Source organism: Argiope bruennichi, chromosome 8, assembly GCF_947563725.1.
Source record: "Argiope bruennichi chromosome 8, qqArgBrue1.1, whole genome shotgun sequence".
Lineage (NCBI taxonomy): Eukaryota > Metazoa > Arthropoda > Arachnida > Araneae > Araneidae > Argiope > Argiope bruennichi.
The window spans coordinates 92,163,745-92,182,341 of NC_079158.1; the positions used below are offsets into that span (position 1 = coordinate 92,163,745).

Below are 18,597 nucleotides of genomic sequence, written 5' to 3' on the forward strand. Positions count from 1 at the left end.
TTATTTCAATAAGAATTGTCCTCCCACAAAATAATTAAATTAATTTAAATACAACTTTTAATTTTACTTCAAAAATTTAATTAATTTTAATTTTAATAATTAATTTTAATTCTACTTTTTGTGTGTGTGTGTGTGTGTGTGAAACAGTTTCTCCGAAAGAAAGAATCGGTTGAAACGGATTTTTTCTTTAAATTAGAAAAAGGCAAAAAAATAAATGTTTCAAATCAGTGAAAGAAGAGGGATGACGCATCAGTGCCAAAAAATTTAAAATCGTTTGAGGAAAGTTTATAAATTGAGAACAATTTAATTCATCCAAGATAATAATTATAAGCTCCTGGTGATAATAATTAAAAGCATAATGCGTTTTGAGATAATTAGAAATAATATGGAAAATTATAAAAGCTCATTCAGATTTGCATCGTATTTAAGAAAAGACAAGCATTTTCTTTACAGATGCGAAAATAAAATAAAGTTTAAAAATACTTCTTTTTGGATAGTAAGAATGTATATTCTGTAGAAGTTTATTTAGAACTTCGGAAAAATTTGGTTGCAATAACCTCTTTTGATTTATATCATTTTTGGTATACCAAAAATATATATTTTATTACATTCCCATAAAAAATAATTCTTAGTAAATGGTTGAATAAGTGTTCTAGAATGTCAAGAAGCTATATTTGTGACTTTGAGACTGTAGGCAGAAAGATACTGATATGTATATTTTATTATTTCAAAGTTATTTTAGAAGGAAATAATTACAATTAACTTCTTTGATTTTGTATATTTTTTTATCAGCGAATTATAAAGCTCATTACATTGCCATACAAATATAATGTGTTAACATTAAAAAGTTTCGAACAATTTCGTTGGGTTTGCCTTTTAAGATGAAGGCGCACAATTTTTGTGCTGATGTTTGAAAATAATTTTGTTTTTAGTGCCTCTGAATAAAACTGCGAAATAAAACTATTTATTTAATACATTATCTTTCTTAATTTTAACATCAAATGATCAAGAATAAAATGCGAAATATTATGAGAGTGAAAATAACTACTAAAAATGAGTAGTGCACCTTTACGTAAACCAAAGATTTTCTAAACTGATGCAAATCTTTCTGTATTTTTAACTTCTAATTTAATAATTTGGAACTGTTTCAATGCAACAAAGGATGATATTCTTTGTATTCTATATATTCTTTGTTTGTTGGTATTTGATATTTATGATTTATTTACTCATTTGAATTTTTATTGTTCATTAAGATTCGAAATGACCTCAGTCATACTTCTATATATACACAATTATAGTGTCAATATTAATGAGAAAATAAAAGTTATTTTCAAAAAAAGTTTTTTTTTTGTATTTTGTAAAAATAAAAGTAATTTGAATGATTAGAAATTTTTACTGCATAGGAAAAATAAGAAATTCAAGGATAAGCAAGAAAAACTTGAATGGTAAAAGCTCACTTCGGATCAAAATGTCCTACAGCGCATTCTAATGTCCAGCTAAATGTCCAATTCTAAAACAAGTGTTTGTTCACAAACATGTGTATTCTCCGTGTCAATACACTATTATCTGTTGCTAATTAATTTTTAATTTAATTTAATTTTTATTCTATTTCATGTTTACTAGGTGGTTGAATATTTCAGAATCTTGTAAATAGCAAGATTTTTTTTAATAATGAATTCTATAATAAATATTAAAATATCTAATATAAATATTCCACCATTTGAAATATTATTATAAAGGGCTATTTAAATCAATTTTAATACGTAATTGTTAAAAAAGCATTGAGCATCATATATTTGAAAAAACATTATTACAGCTTTGTAGAACTACTTTACTATTGGTATCATATGTGTTTCTAAATAAATAATTACTCTAATAATGTTCTTCTGTAAAATCTTGTAAAATAAAAAAGTCAAAAATATAAAATTTCCAGATTTTTTTTAAAATTTTCTTTTATTTAGAAATCAATTTCTTTAATAGTATATACAAATCATGGTGTGAGTTCAAAATTGGTTTAACCATCTTCTGAAATAGAAAACTGCTGCCTGAAACAGAAGAAATTAGAACATTTTAAACTTTGGAAAAATAACTTTATTAAACATATTTTATTCTAAAACAATTCCTAAAAATTTTCAAAATACACCTAAAATTCCATTGTTCTAGCTTTTAATGTTGAAACATTGATTTTGCATAAAGATATTAACAAAATAATTTAAAATTGAAAAACATTCAAGATACATTGAATATTTTAAATGCTAAAAACAGTAAGATTATGATTTACTGGTTTTATAACCCAAGAAACCGGGCAAATAAGTGCCGGTGCAAAAAAATGATGAAATCTAATTAACTCTCTTGTAACTTTATAGTTATAATCCACAGTGGGATGAGTAAAATGAAATTGAAAAACCGGATAAGAATAAACGACTATAAATTTATTTTAAAAGACTTTTTACACATTTGCACATTATACTATTTTGTAGGCTTATCTTTGTCAATTGCAGAAATACTCAAATCTAAAATTTGGAGCACTTTACCTTTTCGTGCTCATAAGGATTGTCTAAAACTAATCCTTAAGTTTATACTGATAGGCTTATTTTTTTAACTGACAGACCCTTTTTGGTAAATAACAGGTTCTTTGGGAATATTCGTTATATTTATTTTAATTTAAAATTTTTATACATAACTTAATGCTCATGATTTCTAGTAAGAAAATATTTTGAAATGTCACATTGCAACAGAAATTAAGCTGCGTTATTTTAAAAAGCCTTGCAATTGTTCTATTCATATTGTATATACATCTTCCAAATGCATATATACTCATTTACATAACGATGATATTGGAAACGTAGACTATCTGAGTCTTTTTACCATTTAGTTTCAAGATACTGTTTTACTACATCCTATTTCTCCCACATAACTATTAAGCATAATCTTTTTTCCATAACTTTGATCAATAAAAGGAAATGACGTAATGAAATATTCAATAAAACAATGAAAACAGTTTGAAATTATTGGCTTGAAGTCTATTTAAATTTGAAAAATAAAATCGCTCAAATATGCACATTCTTAATTTGCAAAGTAAAATGCTATCAAAAGTGGAAGCTCTAAATAAAACGTTCTACCTTACACAGTGCCGAAACACCGATATTTTCCTTTATTAACAGAAGAGATATTACAAAATAAAATTTGTAATTATAATTTTTTGAGAATATCGCACAAACTGTCTTATATGCGTATTAAGTGTATTAATAAAAATTTAACTCTCATGGATTGAGTCCAAAATCTGCCCCAATTCTATATTTCTTGTGATAAAACATATGCTAGATTTTGAATTGAGTTATATCTTGTTTTAATCATATTGTTCTCACATATGCTGATGAATAGATAATCAGGTTATTCGGAAATACAAACAATATTACCTATTGCAATATAGATTATTACACAAATTATTTATATATTTAAAAATGCTTCCCTTTTATTGAAATGCATCTTAAAATTCGAAGCAAAAGATAAATGTGTTTTGCTTTCCCAAAGTTCTGATGGGCAGTCAAAATTATATTACTCGCAGTTCGCTTGTAGTTACATACCTAGTTTTATATATACCAGTAATCTTCTAAAATAAACCCTCGATATTTCTAATGCAAAATATTAAATTGTGTGCTATAGGAAAAAAGGTGCATATTCATAGAATGAATTTTACAGAATTTATTCAACAATTAATTGAAAACTATAGTCACTGTAGTTTAAACGCACTTAATGAAGACGTGAAAAAGTTATTACTTCCATGTTACATAAATTACATTTTTGCTTCAAGGATTTAAGAGAGGTCCAAGAAAAAATAATTTTCCAAATTCAAATCTCAGGCACAACTACATTTCATCCGAAATTAATGAAACTCAAATCATTTGATCTTAAATCAGATTCAAAATATCAAAAGCAATATGCTCGTCCATGGTAACTAAAAAAGCTGAAGTACAATAAACATAAATAGAAAAAAGTTTGTATAAATAATAATTCAAAAAAATTGCAACCAATTTTTCAATATTTAATGAACAATTCTTATTGTATGTAATTTATTATCAGTATGTATGTATATATTCTCAGTATGTATAACTCTCAGTATAAAACTATGTATGTATTATCCGTATTGTAATTTATGCTGTATTCCAATCCAAATATATTACATTTAAATGCCTAATTGTAAATATTAGAAAGTATAAAAGTTATTTCTTACCGTCTAGAATTTCCCAGCATAATAAAATCCTAGTAATGATCATAGTCATAACCGGAACCATGGGGACCCCAACCATACCAAGGATAACCATACCAAAAAGGCCATCCCCAGTATACTCCCCCGTAGCCTCCACTATATCCTGCACCGTAGCCTCCACCATATCCTCCACCGTAGCCTCCACCATATCCTCCACCGTAGCCTCTCCCATATCCACCACCGCCTGCAGCTGCAGCTGCGGCACTAGCAGCTCCTCCTCCTCCAGCTGCAGCCGCACCTGCAGCACTTGCTCCTTGTGCTTCAACAAAGCATTCTGGCTTTGGAAAGATGCATAATATAAAAAGGATACATATCTGAAAGAAAATTCAACAAAACTGAAACACACACACAAAAAAAACTTATAAAAGATTTTTTTTAATATACAAAATTAAAATTCCTTTTTCTAGAATAATCGGTAACAGTCAGAATAAAATTCATTCCTATGAAAAGCGTTTCAAATACGTTTCATTCATCAGTTTATGCTCATTCATCATTTTGTTGAGGTAATTAATAATTAAATTTGAATTATCAATTTATTAATTAAAAACACTGTGTTCAGTTGTCAACCCAAGCTGTTTTCCTTACTGACTATAAACTACAAATACATTTAGTATTGCATTCAAATATGTACTGTTATTTTCTATGGTCATATCTGAAGACTTTTTTCATATGCTTCACAGCATATTTAAGTCCTACAATTAAATAAAATAGATTTCGTTTTAGAGAATATGGTGGTGAAAGTAAAATGCAAAAATGCCTTTATTTTCCTTTTTCACAAACCAGAAAAAAAATATTGGATATATTTTACAAAATGGGAGTTGAGCCTGCATATACTCATATAATGAATCTAATTCCACATGGCTGGTCAGTTAATAAATAAAATATCCGTATGAAGACACCTATTTGTTATATAGTTTGCATTAGATAAATAATTTGCTACGTTTTACATATATGCAAACCAATATTTAGTTCATTTTTTATTTCATTGCATGAAGAAACTAAAAAAAATAATCACTATTGGGCTAAACAAATTAAATTCAAGCAGAAGTTAATATGTTTACGCATATTATATTCATAAGCCTGGAAACACAAGGTCATATTAATGTAATAGAGTAAAATTTTATTTCTCAGAAACTCTTCGATTTGTGAATAACTTTATCGTTTACAACATTAGAATATATTCCTTTTGCAAATTTCAAACATAAATGTGATAAAAAGAGTAAATATTTTTTCAAAGGTAAAATGTTATTTAGCACTTTATTTGTAGTAATGATATTCAGTAATGATAGTACAATAATGATATTCAAAGATTTTATTGAAAGATTTTCTTACCACAAACTTCATCCTTGATGCTTAGTTCTGATTGATTGGCTTACTGACTTTATTCTTCTCCTGATCTAAGTGATGAATGAACAGTGGTACTGGGGTATATATACGAATGGTTCTTTATAAAACAATGTTGAACATCAACAAATAAAAAGTTTATTTATTTATTTGATTCAATTTTGTTTATTTGATTTTGGAAATTTGATTAAAAAGGAAACGGAACCATATTTCATGTTAAAGGTTATATTATGAAATTAATAGAGAATGCATGTATTGTAAGAGGTTTAATCAAATCTTGCAAAAAGTTTGCAATTATGATAAGACAGTAAAGAATAACAGATACATTTTTGCTTTTTTTTCTATCAAATCCTCTTCTAATTTCTTTCAAAAGTATTCATTTTCTGTATAAATCCCGGAAATTAATATTTTGTAACTTTTCGGCAAATCCGAAGGTCAAAACGTTAATGATATTTTTGTATAAATGTTGATGCCATACTGATTTCCTATAAAGGGAACCGCAATTGCGAATTTTCTCTTCTCAAATTATTTTAACTTTTTAACTTTTTTAAAGATAAAACGAATTGGTTATGTAAAATTTGTTAGGCATGTTTATTGCCATATTCTATAGTTATCTTCTGAGAACAATGATATATATATAATATAAAAAAACATGATGAAATCATTGATTATGGTAAATGTAATAGTTATATTTAATATTAATAAAACATTTGCAAAAAATAAAGGAGAATATTTTTAGAGAAAAAAAAAAACCACATTTTGTTCATATTACGATGCAAAAATGTATATGTTTTAACAAAAGAGCCTTCTACTAATTTTGAATTTTTAAAAAGCTTTTTAGAAGACACTATTTATTATTGCTTCGTTTCCTTATATAACATAAGTTGTAATTCATATTTAAGACAATGAAGAATCATAACATTGTCTCCAAATTTCTGAAAGAAGTGCTGCACTTGTGGAATTTGTTAAAAAATTAATTCATTAATTAAATACAAAAACTTTGTAAACGTATTTGCACCGAGAATGTTAAAGTTAACAAAATTTCATGCATCTAGCAAATAAAAGAAAGAAAAAACTAATTTTTATAAAATTTCGCCTTTTTAATGATGTTAAACATAATATACAGAAATACATTAACTTTGCCAAAATGTGACTAAATCTCACCTCCAAAAAATAAAATAAGTCGATTAAAGGATATCAAATAGAAGCATGTTAAAAATGATTTTTTGGTTAATAAGTAATTATATCCTGCTTCCTAACACTATCAATTTAATGTCCACAATAATTGCATAGAAAATAAAGGGGGTCTGTGATAACCAAAATGCAATTTGCAAATAAAATAAATAATTAAGGATGGATAATTTGAAGTAGTGTTAACCAAAATACAAGTTGCAAATGAAATTAAGTATTAAGAAATGGATAATTTTTATACAATGTTTTTGATTTTGTATCTGAGGTATTAATCGCATTAAGGAAGTAATCAAAAAGGCCTTGAGATGTTAATGAATTTCCTCTGCTTATACCATCTTCTGTTAAATAAAAAAGTCACCCTTTTTATATATATTCCCTCATCTAAATGTTCAGAAACGACATAGATGGTGATACTCATTTTTGTGCTGACTTAATAGACTGTCTTCAAAATAACATTGTTTTAAAATAAAAAGTAATCCTTTATTCAGTTACACAATGAGCGATGTTGTTCAATATGGATTGATATTAGATTTAAGGCATTCAGAAATCAAGATTTGTTTATAAATTGAAATGCATTTAATGAACCCCAGTATTCTTTAGATTATATTTCAACATAGTAAACATCCGTTTTGAGTTTATTGTTTTAAAAAGGCACTCTTATGATCTCAGAATAACAGTGAAAAAATATTAAAAGAAGTCATTTGCTTGTTAATCCAAGTGCGAAATATTATACGACACTGGCTACTGAAACCCATGTTTCCGCCAGAGTTTATCTGTTCAATATAAGTAAAGAAAAAATGCATGTATTTTTACTTTATATAAGTTTTGAACTTTTTAAGATTAAAAAGATTATAATTAAAATCACTAATTAAAAAGTGCCACTGCACAAAAAAAAAAAAAATGAAAATTTAATTTGAATTTGAGAAATAGTATGCCCAGAAATATAATGTATGTCTTGAACAGTAAAAAGTCTAAATTAAACTTTTGTTAAAATAATTTCTGTGGAATTATATGTTTTAATGTTATAATGGAAAAACATAAAGACATTCTACATCCCTAGGCCAGCCCCCTTCTTTAGAGGGCTGTAATTTTTTTTTAACAAAGTAGTTACTCTTTATAGATGCTAAAGAGTCTGTATGACAAATTTCATTCCATTCTATCAAACGGTGTGAAACTGAATAAGATTTACATAAGCAAACGGAACTGGCACTGAGCTTTATATGTATAGAATGCGAATATTTTCCTATATGTACAGTCGTGTAAAAAAAAGAAGATAATTAATTAAAAGAAATAATAATTGAAGTTTTAAAATTTATATTTTACATATAGAGAAATTGAGATTTTCTCTCTCTCTCTCTGTATTCCTATATTTCCTTATTAGTATATACTATTCTGATCATCAATGTTCATTACGCATAAAAGACATGAAATGATACACCAATTTATTTTAAGAGCATATAATCAAACAAGTGCATTTTATGTCTTTTTATGAATAGTTAGAAATAAATGTAAATCAGTTTTCTTTATCGGCAACATGGCCTTCTACATAAATACTTTTTGATTGCGAAAGAATTTAGGCTCACATAGACTTGGAACTGTTTGTATAGATTGTTACAGATATGGAACGCAAATTTCAAAATAATTTCTAAATGTTCAATCATTCATTCCACCTTTAATTACTATTATTTTTGTGATTTTTTTAAACTATTATTCATCACTTATTTCGCAGCAATTTCTAGAAATATAAATTTGAAAGCAGATATTATTATAAGAATAATTATACGCATAAAAATGCATAGTTTTAGAAATGTTTATTATATATAAAATCATAAGAATAACTATTCCACTGAATGTCTTCAAGAAGTATGTAGTCTATTTATTGAAGATATATTAGAACTTTTTTGATTAAACACAACAAAATGGATGAGGTATTTAATTTGGTATTTATCAACCATATATATTGAAAAGAGTAATAAAATTAATAATAAAGTGTTACAAATAGAATTAATGCATCTACATGTAATTTAACAAAGATATTCATAATTATTGTTTCAAAGTGTAATAGCGGATAAATGTTTAATTTTTTCATTTGTTTTAAAAGTTTAATCTTCTCTTCAAAAGAATATAAAAACAACACGTTAATCTCTTAAACTGAATTATTTCTCCACTAATAATTGTTTGTGTAAATTAGGTTGAATAAAAAGTGGTCACAAATATTTTATAAAACAATCTCACTGATATACTTGTGCATTCTTCATATGTATTAAATATTTAAAATAAAAGAATGATTTTAAAATAAATTTCATTTGAAACTTACTATACATTTTTTTCTTTTTTGTTATCAAATATTTTTGCTTATCAAGGTAAACTCTTACAAAACGTTTTTAAAAGAAGTTTACTCATTTCGTAATTCACGTAAATTTAATTTTATTGTTTTCATATTTACTTCATTTGTTATGCTTATGTAGAAGAATTCTTTGATCAACTTCCGTCTTTCATTTAAATATTAAATAAGAAATGTGTAATTTTATATTGAAAATTACACATTTTATACAAATTTATTTATTTGAATTTTATATAAAAATGCGTGATGTATATTGATAAATTAAAATATTAATCAATAATTCATAAATAATTAACACACGTGAATATTTGAAATTCTTCATCTTCGCATGTTAAGTGTAAGATATGTTTCGTATCCAAAGAATTAATACAAAATACGTTATCTAATAATATTTTGATGTCTGAATATTTTTATACCATGTATGATTAAATACAATATTACAATAATTACATTTTCCACAAATTAATTTTGAGACATTGATGTCTTTTGTAAGAAATGAAAGAAAGAAGAAAGAAGAAAAGAATTTTTGTTATGAAAGTTGTTATACGTTAATTATAAAAAGTAATAATTTAGTCAGTATATTGTTAAAATTAAATTGTTACTATCCTACAAATTACTCATTAAAAAAAAATTTCCATTTTTTACTAATTTGTTATATTCTTTAAATAATCTTTTATGAGCCGAAGAAAAAAAAAATTATAGCTTTCCACTAAGACAGATACTATCCTTCAAGTTTAAAAGTAGTGACTATTAATAAAATATAAGAGCAATGGAAACTATTGCTGGTATTTTCATTGCATATTTTTTACACCGACGAAATTTTTTTATATAATCTTGCATTACAACAACGTAGACAATGGTATTAAACTGAAGAAATACATGAGCAGTATATCAAAAGGACAAATGTTATGCTCTCGATATTTTAGCTTTAATTATTTCATCCATAACTTTATATTTTTAAGAAAAATACAGAAAACTTAATTAAAGGAATTAGTGCTCTCAAGAATGAGTTGAAGTTTCCCATGCTGCATAACCAATTTTATTTTAAATTTGTAATCAAATTTACTTGTTTTTTTTAAATTAAAAACTTTTAACTAATTTAGGAATTATTTTTTTTCATTTATTAAAAATAGTGTTTTAATGAAAAATGTATATATAGATTGTGTTAATTTATATACATTAAATCAGCGATTCTGAACCTGTGGGGCGCGTTCCCCTAGGAGGACGCGAGCACACTAGAGGAGGGGCGAAGAATATCCAAGAGAAAATATTATTTTAAAAAATTGATTAACTGATTGAAAGGAAAGCACACATACACATAGAAAACAAAATACATTTCCACATATTTAATAACTTATTAAAGTAAAACAACTTACTTAATCAAAACATACTAAATTAAAAACACATTTAATAATGATTAGTGACTTCCTAAGGCCTGACTTGCAGAACAAAGGAAGGAAGGCTTAGGAAGGCTTAGTATTAGAAATAGCCACTCTCAGTACTGTTTCTATATTTTATCTTCAAAGACGCCACAGCAGAAAATCCTGTTTCACAAAGGTAGGGTGCTGAATGGTAATAAAATGTGAAATGTCCTTGTTTTTAGTGCAGGAATATCAACTTTACTCCTGCCCAAAATTCAAATAGTGATTTATTACAAAGTTGCCTTTTGCCCAAAATTCAAATAGTGATTTATTGCAAAATTGCCTTTTAGTTTCGCCACTTGTTGTGAAGTCTATGAATATTTCTACCTCATCAAGTGAGAGTCCTTCGGGAGTCTCATGAGATGGATCTCTAATCCACTCGTAGATTACAATCAGTTTGTCGTCAGCATGAAAATACTTTATAAAATTCTTTGCCAGCATGGCTAAATAATTTTCAATGGTTACAAAAACAACTTTTACATGTTCTTCTTCAGCCTTGTAAGTTTTAGTACAATCATCCACATTTACAAATATTGTTAGGTTTTTTTGCTTTAAATTTCTACTCCACAATTCCAATTTTCTACAAAAAGCATTAATTTTATCACTCGTATCCAACATATGTGTATTTGCTCCTTGGAGTTGAAGATTCAAGTTATTTATCTTCTCGAATATGTCGACCAAATAGCTCAATTTCATCACAAATAAGCTATCGCGAAAATTCTCGGCCTCCTGTCTGTTTTCTTTTTCTAGAAAAATGGCGATTTCTTCTCTTAATTCATAAAAACGTTGCAAAAATTTCCCACGTGATGACCATCTTGCCTCGCAATAACATAGTAAAGCTGAATGTGCTGAACCTATGTCTTTACAAAGTGCGGAAAAGATTCTCGATTTCAGGGATTTCATTTTTATATAATTTACTTATGTTACAACCGTAGTTAACACAATATTCAAACCAGGACTCATTTCTTTGGAAGCCAAAGTTTCTCTGTGGATCATGCAATGTTGCACTGAGGCGATTTTTGTTTTACAAGTGTTTGTATACCTTCGAATCTTCCGGACATTGAATGAGCACCATCGTTGCATATGCCGATGCAATGTTTCCATTCTATGTTTGCCTCGTTCATAAAATCATTTAAAATAACAAATAATGAGAGCGATGATGTTTTGAGTTCTATTGGTTTGCAGAAACGTAGTTCTACTACTGACATATTATCACAAATTCGAACATAGGCAATTAAATGATCATTTTTATTACTATCTGTTGCTTCGTCAAACTGTATTGAAAACGATTTGTCACGAAACTTCGAGAAAAGTTGACTCTGTACATCTTCAGCTATATCTCCAATTCGACGGGCAACAGTATAATTTGAAAGAGGCGTGAACTGCAATTTTTTTGAAAAATTATCTCCATAGTTTCTACAATCTCAATTGCTGCTGGCAAAATAAGCTGTTCACCAATTGTGTGAGGATTTCTACAATTATATGAACTTTGTAAGATGCACTTAAAGCTTTTTTTTTATTTACAGACAAAGTTTCTTTAAAAAATGATTTTTGCTTTTTATATGATTTTAATTTTAATTCGTTGAATTCTCTGGGTATGTTGACGTACTCACTATGAAGCGTTTCCGAATGCCGTTTAATTTTATTAGGTTTCATGCTGTCTGCGGCCAACTTTTTTGAGCAAATGATACACAGGGGCCTATCTTCTTCATTTACTGCAGTACTGGAAAACCCAAAATTTAAGTATTCTTGAGAATATGTCCTTGATTTTATTTTCGGAACCACGCTCATCTGTGTACTTGTTGATGCTTGACTATCGTGTAAGGCTTGCTTACTTCCGCTTAAAAATTTATTCATGAGCCTCCATAAATCTGCTGTTGCGAATATTTAATATGGTGAATTGCAGTTAACACGTAACACAATAGATTTGATGCAGTTGCAATATATAACATATAAATTCACAATAGATTTGATAGCGAAAAAAGGATCGACTCGAATGAGACTGGATGGAATTGAAACTTGCGTTATCGAATATTTTCCTTCTTCCTATGAGAAAACATTTGCTCCGCGCATGCTCGAGACAGCATCGGTCGTGTGCATTCCCTTCAAGAAACATTGCTATTTTTTTCATTTTTGTTTTGTCATGCTTCTGTTTTATTTCTTTTATTATTCGAAAAAATGTATTCCCAGTTTCTAAATTTAGCTCACCCGTCTAGGTTAACTTTCATTGAAGAATTTTTCTACTCTCATATTCTTTTAACGTTATATCCCTGTTTGGCTTTCATTTCAAATATAATATTTAAATTTTCTCCACTTTCATTCACTTCATATGTTCACCGCACTCTTATCCAAAATGCAAGATGTGGTTTCGCGCCAACGTTGGCTCGCTTTTACTCTTGTTTTGGCAGTTAGTTAAAAATAATTTTAAAACAGAATCCAAAATACTCAATATACATTATTGTTGTATACATTTTATTGTATTCGGGGGGCGCGATGAAAATTATGATTGAAAACTGGGCCACGAATACTGAAAGGTTGAGAAACGTTGCAGCAAATACTTTATATATCTATAGCAAAAAGTGTTTGGGTTAATTATCGTATTATTATTATAGCATATAAATGAAAATTCACAACATTAAAAGGTCAGGATTTTGAAGCTCATAATTTTTAAACAAATATTTCTATGCAATGAAATTTGGTTTCAAGAAAGATATTCCGATGTAGTTTTGTAATTTTATGAGAAAAAATGTGTTGTTATTGGAATTTTTAACGTTTGTTTCTATTCTGTAAAAATGTTCTTTATTAAATTTTTTATTTTAAGAATTTTAAATTAAAATTCTTTAAAAAAATACGCTCACTCCTTGCGAATCACATCTTTTCTATGATTGAATGATGCCAGAATAAAGCTTGTTGCCTTCTATTTTCAGCACTTGCACATATATATGATAGTGCACAATACATATGAACGCTGGATGATGTTAGCCATCATTATTTTAACATTTGTTCAGAATAAGGTTTTAAATCCAATGGATAATCACTCTTTATCTTGACAACAAAATGCAATGTGAAATTAAAGGAATATTTAGAATCCAATATTTAAAATCATCTAAGAGTAATTATTGAATTTGAATTGGTCCAATAATAAGGAAACAAGAACTAATTCTAAAATTGCAAATATGTCGCTCTATAGGAGCTGTGTAGTGAGGTATACGATTAGAGTGACAAAATCGTTACAATCCTCAAATGCAAGAATTGATATTTTGTGTATGAGTAAAATTTATCAATATTTGGAAAAAAGAAAATATTTGCATGCAGTGTCATGGTGTCAATGATATATGTTACTTACAGCCTTGAAATTTTTATAGTATACAGGTGGTTTGATGCGTCTCGACATGAAATCCAAATATTCTATGTCCAATTGTTTTTAAGCATACTTTTTTGCTATCTAGGGTACATTTGTTTTCTCTTCGTATAGTTTTAGACAGTTGTAGATTGCTCCACTGCAGTTCTAATGAAGTTTGTCTTCTGTCTAATCTTATTTATTGTATTTTGTGGAATCTCTTTTAAACGCAATCAATTGTTTTCCAAACATTCCAAGGCTTTTAAGTCATATTCTCGTGCCCTGACTTCTAATCTCGTTGACTTTTTCAAATTTTTCGAAATATTTCCTCGATTGCTTCGTCCTAATTTGGAGATACGAAAGAAGATTCATTAGTTTTTCAATTAATTTTTTTTAAAAATTGTTTTTAAATACAGATGTTTTCTTCTTTATAGAACCATGGGTGATATTTTAATTTTAATCTACTTATTGATTACTTTATTTATAAAATCTTTTATTTAATTTAACCTGAATCATGTTTGCAAAGATATAGTTTCATATAATATTTTTTTCTCTTTTCTTAAATGACAAAATTTACAATTTTATCATCACGCATAATCTATATAAAGATACAGTCTTTTAATAATTTTAGGTAGTAATTATTAAATAATGATTTGATTTATTTAAGTTTTGTTTTAATATATTTTAAAAGTGGTACATCTTGATACTGCAATATTTATATAAATAGATTATTAATTAAAGTCTGAAATGAATGCAAATTTTGAAACAAATATTCTAATACTTGGAACAATATTATGTTTTTATATGATCGTTGGAATATAATTCTTAAATCTTGCAATAATGTTCTTTTGGAAATATCAAACATCTACTAGTTGGAAAAAAATCAAAAATAGGAAATGTCAAGAATTTCCTTTTTATTTTCTATTGTTTACTGACTAGTTTCTCTAGTCCTATGTACAGTCATAGTCTGTTCAAAAATCTGGTCGTCAATCTTCTGAAATCTCATCATGTTACCTGAAATAGAAAAAAATAAGAACATTTGAAACTAAACTCTTGATCAATAGCCATATAATTATTAATTACTATAAATTTTACTTTCTTTATCTTTACAAAATAAATAAACATAGTTCAATCTTTTGCCATTTCTGCAAATTTTTAAAATATGCTTTATATTAAGAAATTCCAATTTCTTATTTTTAATGATGAGTTAAAAATTTCACTTACTATGATCGATAAATAAATTTAAAAAAAAAAAGATGTCTTGAATATAACAATAATAAGCCAGAATATGCTCAAATTAGGAATTAAAGAAATGGTAACCCAAGGGACAATTGGTTACTATTAATGATCATTAGACAATGATGCTTAGTTATTAGCCAATGAAGTGCATATATTTGCAAGAATACATCTGGCGCTTTCACACATTGTCTCGCAAATTTATCTCTTCCTAACACAGGGGTAATGTAAGTAAATAGGTGAAAACTGATTAGGTACAATGTGTTGCAAAAAAAACTAGAATAATTCAATAGCAATGTATTTCCACCAATATTCGAGTAAACGTTCTCAATGAAGAACATTATGGAATTAAATTCATTGTAAAGAGAAGAACGAAAAAGAACATATGCTTTGGAACAGTGTATCTCTCCAAGGTTTTTACTCGAACAAACATCAATAAAAAAAAGTAATTTTATTGTAGGCAAGTGCGCTAAAATTTTTAACTTTTTAAGATTTAGTTGTTTTTTTAATCGGATTTAGTACATTTTTCCTTTGGTTTCAACATATACTTTGTCACTCAACTTTAGTATTATCATGTTTTATGAGTTTTTTTCTATATTCATTCCTTTTTAAGCTTCTATTATCTGTTCTTAAGTTTTACATATGCGTTATTTATTATTTCCTATTGTTTTAGGAAATCATCTCGATTTTGGCGATTTCTTACGGTAATTGCGTTTTTTAACCTAATCTTTTCTTTGGCAGTGTGGCCAAATATGGGTTTTGCGACATAAAACACCACAAAACCAAAAAATTAACAGGTAATTTTATTGTAGAGAAAACGCTTTTAGTAACCACGATGTTCTCTGTAAATTTTAATTGGATTTGCATACATTTAAAACTCCTATGAAAACGTAATTCTCAAGATTACAGTAAAATAATATTTTCAAACATTCAGTTGAGGCACATTAAGGTTGTGTCCTTTGAAATTACATTATGATTGCTCTGTTTGTTATGCGTATGAGCAATCCTGGTGAATTCAAGTCCTTGTGCATTGAAAAATCTGAGTTGTCTAGTTCATTTATCTCTTAAATTCGCGGTAGTTTTATTTCATGTTATTTTTGATGCAAACTACGCAGGGACAAAACATAATTCTCATTCCAAAATTTTCAAATATGGGGGAAAATAAAGCATTCATATATTTGAAAACCATAAAACTGATTGTAATATGATTTCACAAATGATACGTACTATATAAATTTATGCAAAAATATTAGAAAGCTCATTCGCTACAATATAGAAACACTTGCGTCTAAAAAGATCCTGTTTAAAAAAAACTGCTAAATGATATAAAATTCTGAAGAGTTAATATGAAAAAAATGCTGAAATCCCAATTTATTATTAATGAATAAAAGTTCAATTTAAATATAAAAAAAAACTAATTACTCCAAAATGCTTATTTACCTTTTAAAGTATAATTTCGCTAAATTTGCTAGATGCAACCAAATTTATGTTTTACCGATTGGCAACATACATATATTTCTTTTATTTGTTATTGAGATAATAAATTCACGCATGTGGATTTTTTTTTAATTCCTAGATACTGCTTTCACACATTAATCAATGCATTATAAAAATTGTTCACACTTCTACATTTGTAGCGATAGAACTAATAGTTAATTATTGAATTTTATCGTTCAGAAAACCACATATATGAACATAATCACTTTTCTATTAAAAATATTCCATGTAAATTTTTACGTTGAACGACAATTTTAGTGGGTGAATGCACATCACATCTAATTTATCTAACATTTCGTATTTTTGAACAATCGTTTTCGAAAACATTCATAATTTACTAAATTTTTTTGCTGATGAGATCTAAAATTAGGTAATGTTTTAAAATATATTCTGTGTTCCATATTCTCTAACATTATTTTATTTCCTCAAACTTTATCATATTCAAAAAAGCAAGGAATAAATATTAAAATAAATGGATGATATAATACACACACACACACACACACACACACACACACACACACACACACACACACACACACACACACACACACACACACACGCACGCACACATACACACACACATATATATATATATATATATATATATATATATATGTGTGTGTGTGTGTGTGTGTGTATGTGTGTGTGTGTGTATGTGTGTGTGTGTGTGTGTGTGTGTGTGTGTGTGTGTGTGTGTGTGTGTGTGCGTGTGTGTGTGAGAGAGTCTATCTTTCGTTTTTTAAAAATTTACTGAATGTATATTTTGGAAATCTTTGAAATCAAAATAAGATATTATTTAATGCATTTGTAACTACAACATGCGAGTTTTGTAAGAAAAATATGAAGAAATAAATTAAATATAAATGCAGCAGAAATTTTATCTCTTTTTTATATCAAAATATTTGTGGTTCAAAATTCAGATTCATCAATAGAAAATATGAAGTTTTATACGCTTATATAGAGATGGTACTCAGAAAGGTGAATTGATGATTTACATATCAATCTAAATTTGATAATTAAAATTTCATTTAGTCATGTTTATATGTGTTGAGCAGAATGAATGGAAAACAGCCCTAGTGAAGCTTTAAACGAACTAATTTAGTTGAACTTAATATTGATTCAGTTATGAATATCAAATCGAAATCAGTTTCTGTGTGGAATCGTATTTCAACAAGGGAAAATCATAAGTAAGACTTCCGAATTCCTACCTGAAGCCTATTAAGAAAGAATATATTCTATTAAGAGAGGCCTTGAAATATATGAATTTTCGTAGCATACATTTAAATGATTTTTTTTGCTAATTCTAACTATTAATAGTTAATTATTCCACACCACTTAAAACCCAATGTAAAAGAAAAAAAAAATTTATTTTCCCAAATTCTAGTTTGGCAAGCTAATTTCAATTTTTTACAACTATCTTTTTGTTATACATCTCATTGTTCTATGTATGCTCAAAACTCTCACTAACAAGTATTTATATGATATTACTGAAATGATAAAATGAATAAAATAAATAACCTTCATAAAAAATAGACTATTTATTCAGCTAAATTTTGAATGCTTTTCAATCAGAAATTTATTTAAATGAAACATTTGATATCAAATTGATTTCATTAAATGTCAAAGGTAATTTTCAATTTTTGACACTTAAATTAATTTGAAGACATCTGTAACTTCTAATCAAAACGCGTTTGTAAATATATATATATATATATTTCAAAAGCTGTAAATAAAATCTTTTAATATTTAATGAGAAAAGTTTCATCTTACAATTATAAATTATGTGTATCGATTTTATCGCATTGTATTAACAATCTAATTATTGGTATTATAACTACTAATTTTTTTTTTCAACATGATAATTTGAAAGTGTCACCAAATACCTTAGTGATGATGACCATGGTCATGATGATGATGATGATGATGATGCCAGAAAGGGTGACCATGCCAT

The 18,597-nt window shown here is 27.1% G+C and overlaps 1 protein-coding gene across 1 annotated transcript; it reads right to left on the minus strand.

The window, feature by feature from the left end:
- Positions 1-1,997: 1,997 nt before the first annotated feature.
- On the minus strand, positions 1,998-5,661 carry LOC129980854 (glycine-rich protein 3-like). The gene is made up of 3 exons (XM_056091284.1): positions 5,603-5,661; positions 4,235-4,584; positions 1,998-2,045 (listed from the first exon to the last, which is right to left on the minus strand). The coding sequence occupies exons 1-2, from the start codon at positions 5,612-5,614 to the stop codon at positions 4,264-4,266; spliced, it is 333 nt and encodes a 110-aa protein (XP_055947259.1). The 5' UTR covers positions 5,615-5,661; the 3' UTR covers positions 1,998-2,045; positions 4,235-4,263.
- Between the last annotated feature and the right edge of the window lie 12,936 nt (positions 5,662-18,597).